Here is a 7,093-nt window from a genome sequence, read left to right as displayed (position 1 = left end):
AAACTTCCGCTTGTACTTTGTAAACGAAAAATTAAAAAATTAAAGTGAACACTTTAAGAAATTAAATATATTGAATATTTGAGAATTGAGAATTGAGTTTTGAGAAAGAATGAGATTTGAGAGAGTGAAAAATTGTGTGAAAAATGATTTGAAGTTGTAGGGTATTTATAGATATTTTTGGGGGATTAAAAAATATTTTTTAAAGTTTTTTTTTTTTTAATAAATGGGCCCAAACTAGCCGTTTGGACCCAAAAACGGCTATATAGCCGTTGGGCCAATGGCTAGTTTGGCCCAAAATCCAAAAAATATTTTTTTTTTTTAATTTTTCTGGGCCGGGCCGGGCCGGTTAACCAGCTGGCCTAGACCGGGCTTGGTTCGGGCAGGGTTAATCGGGCCCATTATAACAAAATAACCGGCCCGGGACTCAAAACCCTAAAGCCCTAGGGATTATCGAGCCGGGTCAAACCGGGCCGGGTTACATAGTCGGGACGGGGTCTGACCGGGTCGGACCGGCCCACTTGACACCCCTCCTCTAAGTAGTATTAAGCACCTATTTTTAATCGAGAAAGGGAAATAACAATTTGTTTGCTTCTCTATTTGATGAGCTTTTCTTTCCTACATTTTCTCTTATCCTTATCACTAGTGAAAATGGCACCGAAGAAGCAAAAAGTGGAAAGGCGGTGACGAGGGAGGAGAAAGTGAACTTGATGGGCATTGTAATTATTTCTAATAATGACCTAGTTTTACTTTTTCAGGTTAGTCTAACTGACATTCTAGATGTGTATTATGAAGATGTCTACATTGGTTTAAAAAGATGCAAGAATGACATGAAATTGTTGTAATTAAAATTTGTGGAAGTTAACAAAACTTTTCTATAAATATGTATTTAGTTTTTAATGCCACAATATTTTTTTTTTTTTGGGGGGGGGGGGGGGGGAGAGACAGTGGTATTTTCTTCTTTCGTTGAAAACTTCAAAAACAACACAAAATGGGAATACACTGGGTTTGTTGTTGTTGTTGTTGTATGGGGCAGCAAAAATGGATTTAAAATGACTCTTTTTGAATTGAAATGATTTTCAAGCTTTCAATAAGCTTTCAACAGTTTTCAATAAATTTCTTAAGTATAGAGAAGCTTTAAATAGCCAACATACAGTAAAAAATCTGCATAATTTAAATTTAAAATTCTAAAGATTCTCAACAACTAAAACAACCTAATTCAAAATTCAAAATCTAAATTCATTCTAATTTAAACAATTTATTTAACTAAAATTACTGGAGTAACTAAATGCAAAACTCAACACTCCTCCTTTACTTTAGTCAGTGCAATTTAAAAGTTGCTTCTCTGCAATTGATCTGGATTTTTCTTGATCTTTTTCTTTTTTGAATTTGGACTTTATTTTTTTTTTCTTTTGGTTTTGTGCTTAAAGAACAGTATCAACAATCTTGTTTTATTTGAAAGAGCTTTCATAAGCTTCATAAAATATTGTAAGAATTTTTCTTTCATCACAACATCACATAAAGCATAGGTTTCAAGATATGATTTTTTCACAGAACAAATTTGATTATTTTTGTCTGTGAAAATTTTTTGGGCATTCAAAGAGAGACTGTTGCTTGACATCTTTTTGGTTGAAAATAGCCCAACTCTTTAAAAATAAGCACGGGTTGAAAATGGTAGCCCTGACGGGTTAAAATAGGTAGCCCTGACGGGTTAAAAATGTAGCCCTTGCGGGTTAAAAATGGTATGGTAGCGCTTTGAAAGAACTCACAGATCCCGTAAGATCAATGAGACTCTTGATACCACTGTTGGTTTTTTAAAAAAAGATGAGGCAGCAAAAAGGGGTTTAAAATGACTCTCTTTGGATTGAAATGACTTTCAACCTTTCAATAAGCTTTCAACAGCTTTCAATAAATTTCTTAAGCATAGAGAAGCTTTAAATAGCTAACATGCAGTAAAAAATCTGCATAATTTAAATTTAAAATCCTAAAGATTCTCAACAACTAAAACAACCTAATTCAAAATTCAAAATCTAAATTCATTCTAATCTAAATAATTTATCAAACTAAAATTACTGCAGTAACTAAATGCAAAACTCAACTAATGGAATTTTTAGAAAATGAAGAAGAGGTATTATTTTACTTGTAAACAATAACTTTTAAATTTTGCATCAAACTGGATGCTAATGTTCATAATAGTTGTATGGGCAAACGAAATTTAATTACTATGTCTATCAATCCATGTACGTTTATTACTCGTGATATTTTTTTCTACATGAGTTAAGTTTTAGTTAATTTCGATAAGGTACATTCATTAGCACAAATTGTATGTTTTTATATATAACAATTAGCTAGTTAACGACCTAGCATGAAATCACATTGTATTAAATGAGTAATTAAGCATTAGATTATTAGATTACACTTTTATATATGCATGCAGGATTTACTCTATCTCTCTATAGACACCTATATATGTTTATTAAAACTAGGTCACTATTAAAGTGTAGAACATTTCATGATTCTAATCAAATTTTAACACATATTAATTAGGTGTTTTAATATAGGGAAAAGGCTCAAATATGCCATCGAATAATTAGAAATGGCTCATTTATGTCATCCGTTAAAAGTTTGTCTCATTTATGCCATCGCCGTTACAAAGCAGGTTCATCCATGTCATTACTTGTTAACGGTGGTTTTCAAACACAGCTTTACCACGTTTCGTCTTACTAGAGGTCCACATCATTAACTAAAACAAAGAGAAAGGCTCAAATATGCCATTGAACTATCAAAAATGGCTTATTTATATCATCCGTTAAAAGTTTGACTCGTTTATGCCATTGCCATTACAAAGCAGGTTCATACATGTCAGTGCTTTTTATTGGTAGTTTTTCAAAAAGAGCTTTGCCATGTGTTATCTTACTAGATTTGCACATCATTAATTAAAATAAATTTGTAAGAATTGATTTATTTTCTCTTACATTTTGTTCATACTAGTCAGTGCCTTGAATTTGTGAGGAAGATCACTTGTCATAGCATTGAATGAAAAATTCAAGAAGCATAAACATTAATCAACCAAAATGTATGCAACAGAGAATGATTAACTAGTCATTTTGAGGTTTGTAAGGCTTGGCAAAAGAATATTTTAGGATTCACTTGTTTTTTACAATTGTTGGAGCTTGGCCTAAGAACATCTTGAAATATATTCAGTTGTTTAGTTAACTTAATTGGGACAATCACATAATTTTAATTAGTGAAGTGGATCTCCAGTAAGATGACGTGGGGCAAAGCTGTTTTTGAAAAACCACCATTAATAAGAAATAAAATGGATGAACCTGTTTTATAACGACAATGACATAAACGAGATAAATTTTTAACGGATGGTATAAATGAGCCATTTTTGATAGTTCGGTGGCATATTTGAGCCTTTTTCTATTATTTTAATTAATGATGTGGACCTCTAGTAAAACGACACGTGGCAAAGCTATTTTGGAAAAATCACCGTTAAAAAGTAATTGCATGGATGAACCTGTTTTGTAACAGCGATGGCATAAATGAGTCAAACTTTTAAGGGATGGCATAAATGAGCCATTTGTGATAGTTCGATGGCATATTTGATCCTTTTCCCTTTTTTAATTGATTATTTAGTTTGTTACATTGAGAAGGATGTATTTGTAAATATAAGCAACGATGCAATTATTGATCATTTTCAAAATATGAAAACGTGTTGATGTCTAGTATGAAAGAATAGTCTACTTTTGTTATATTGGTACTAAATTAATGTCATTTGATCATTTTGAAGTTTATACTTTGTTCATAATATTTTTTGTAATTTTTAAGTTTAAAAAAATTGTATGCCAAATTATGTAGTTGATAGACATGACCATGTTAAAGATAATAGTGCACCATTTATCTTCAAATCCTAGATTCGCCTCTGGTTATAAGCCATACTATTTTCTTACTAACATTTGTACTTACGGAGAAAGCCTTCAGTTCTTTTCTCTTAATAGTACTTGTTGCTTCACTATGATATGGCTAGTTCAGCCGTGACCCAAACCAACATGTCACGATTCTAGTCGAGGTACTGGCTGTGACGAGCATTCCAAATCATGAAGGCCTGAGAGACCCCTTAGCATACCATCATAAGCTTAATCCTTACATGAATCAAAGTGCGGAAGATATAATGAAACTCAATGGAAAATTATAATGTAAAATGTGTCAATGAAGTTGTAACAATACAATACTTAAAATTCCATCTATGAAGCCTCTACTGATAACTAACAGTCTAGGCCGGGATAAGGCCCTCGGCTAGACCATAAATTGAAAGAGTCAACATATGAATAGATTGCCTTCCGAAAGATGGATGACTAACCAACTCTGTCATACTCAAATGTTCTACTGATGTGATGGACCATGGGACTATATCACAAAACCTGAAATATGGGGAGTCAATACTTGGAAAGTATTGGTTTATAGAACAATTCAAAAATAACATATACTTCATATAAAGTAAGTGAAAGCATTATGAAAACAATGCTTCATAATATATATAAAAACACATGAACAATATTCAAAAGCTTCAAAACAAACTTATAAATCACAGATTCAACTCTTTGATTTAGTTCTGAGTTAGATGGTGCGCCCTACAAATCTACAGTACACGTACTATATGATATCCGTCATTTACTCATCGCCCAAGCCCCAAATTCAAGTTTGCCGCAAGGATTGGGGTCCAACATACTAGTCTAGTATACTAGTGCCCAGAGGCAAGTATACATTGGCCATTCACGTGATCAAAATGCCAATCATATCTCCCAAGTCGGCAAAACTCGATTTCCAGCAATGAGCCCTTTCACTCAAATACTTTCTTCGAGTAATCATCTAACTCTATTTAAACCCAATTTTATTCCTTTAAAACCATGCTTTTTGTTCAAATTATTCATTTCTTTAATCCTAAGTCCATTCCATAATAGGTATCGTCATACCTAGACTTGCAAGCCATATCGTAACATATCAAATCCATAGCCCTTTCATTCAAAAACATATTAATAACCACCCAAATTATTTAAATATCACATGGGAGGGTTCTTAAATAAAAAATCATATGAAACTTATACAAAATACTCTCCTTTCAAGACTTTAATATATGGTAGCCTATTCAATCATTTATTACATGCATTAACTCCATTAGGAGAGAAGAGACACAGAGAAGTTTATTTTCTTTTCAGGTAAAGCTGTATATTTTATTGATCATCAACTCCTCCTTAAATAGTCGCTATTACAACCCAAAATAGGTTAAACTTACCATAAAAAAAAACTATTTTCTATTAAAAAAAAAAAAAACAGAAATAACTAATGAGTTTCCTACCAAAAATAGAAATTCCAATTTAATTAGGAGTTTTATATAAAAAAAAGTTGGAGAAAAATTAAAAGAGATAATACCCAATTACCCTCCTGAACTATATCCAAAAAGGCTATGACACACCTCAACTTAAAGAGGGTCCTATTACCCCCGAACTAATTAAAAGTGTAATTTTGACACCCTTAGTGCCTACGTGGCACATACATGTCACATACGTGGCACAACACACTAAAGTGTCCACGTAGGAACACGTGTGTGCCACGTAGGCAATAAGGGTGTCAAAATTACACTTTTAATTAATTCAGGGGTAATAGGATCCTCTTTAAGTTGAGATGTGTCACAACCTTTTTTTATATAGCTAAGGGGGCTAATTGGGTATTTTCTCAAATTAAAAATAAATCACGTGCATTATCCCTTTAAACAACTTTTAACATTTGTCAAATATTTAAAATTTTGTTTGTTAAATATTTACCGAATTCATTCTTTGTGTGTTATTTCACATCTTACATTTGGTTATAAAAGTTATTGCTAGTCATATCCATATTCCTACCAATTTATGCAATTATGGAGAAAGCCTTCAGTTCTTTTCTCTTAATAGTACTCTTGTTGCTTCACTATGTTATGGCTAGTTCAGCCATGACAAAAACCAACATTACCACTGATCAATTGGCTCTTCTCTCTTTGAAATCCCAAATCATTTCCGACCCTTCTCACTTCTTGGATGAAAGTTGGTCTCCCGCTATTTCTATTTGCCATTAGGTGGGAGTCACTTGTGGTTCTCACATCCAGCGAGTGAAGTCCTTGAATCTTTCTAACATGGCTCTTATAGGCAGGATTCCCTCTGAACTTGGAAACCTCTCATTTCTTGTTTCTCTTGACTTGGGAAGCAACAATTTCCATGGAAATTTGCCGCAAGAAATGGCATGCTTGCGTCGGCTTAAGTTTCTTGATTTAAGTGTCAACAACTTCAGCGGGAAGGTTCCCTCTTTGTTTGGACTCTTACACCATCTTCAAGTTCTAAATCTTGGAAATAATAGTTTCACTGGTTCCATCCCTTGTTCATTTTCTAATATTTTGACACTTGAGACTTTGAATCTGAAATTCAATTCCATAGAGGGCCAAATACCAAAAGTGATTGGAAGTCTTGTAAACCTTAGAGTATTAAACTTGAGGGGTAACAATCTAATAGGCTCTATTCCTCTGTCACTCTCAAATGCCTCAAGGTTGGAGAAAGTCTTTACCGGAAAATGAGTTTGATGGACCAATACATAGTGAAATTGGAAGATTGAGTAACTTACAGATATTAGGACTCAGAATTAACCATTTCACTGGTACGTTTCATCTTATGCATACTATCACTATTGTATCTTATTACTTTAGAATTTTATTTTATTCAACATTAATTGCGGGGATAATTCCACAAGAAATTGGAAATCTTTTTAATTTGGTAGAGTTAGCCATGGAGGAAAACCAGATTACCAGCTCTGTCCCAATCTCCATATTTAATATCTCATCGCTGTAACTTTTGTCAGCGTGGCAGAACAATCTTAGTGGATTCAAATAGTGTCTCGATATACATGCACGTGCATTGCACGTATGTCTCATCTAAATTTTTATAGATCCATTAGAACTATTAAAATTCTATGAATTTATGCATGTAATGGTAATAAAATGTAACAATTACAAATAAATTCTATGAACTATTAAAAATTTTAATGTTTAAACAGTAAATTTGAACTT

General features: G+C 32.8%; 1 protein-coding gene across 1 annotated transcript in view; it reads left to right on the top strand.

The window, feature by feature from the left end:
• The first annotated feature begins 6,169 nt into the window (after positions 1 to 6,169).
• LOC124897843 (receptor-like protein 35) overlaps positions 6,170 to 7,093 on the top strand; it is a 3,694-nt gene continuing 2,770 nt past the window's right edge. The window contains exon 1 of the mRNA XM_047411439.1: positions 6,170 to 6,499. Coding sequence (XP_047267395.1) covers positions 6,170 to 6,499 — 330 coding nt within the window. The remainder of the gene's footprint in view (positions 6,500 to 7,093) is intronic.

This window comes from Capsicum annuum, chromosome 4 (genome assembly GCF_002878395.1).
Source record: "Capsicum annuum cultivar UCD-10X-F1 chromosome 4, UCD10Xv1.1, whole genome shotgun sequence".
NCBI classification, from domain to species: Eukaryota; Viridiplantae; Streptophyta; class Magnoliopsida; order Solanales; family Solanaceae; genus Capsicum; species Capsicum annuum.
This window is presented reverse-complemented; position numbering and strand designations above follow the sequence as displayed.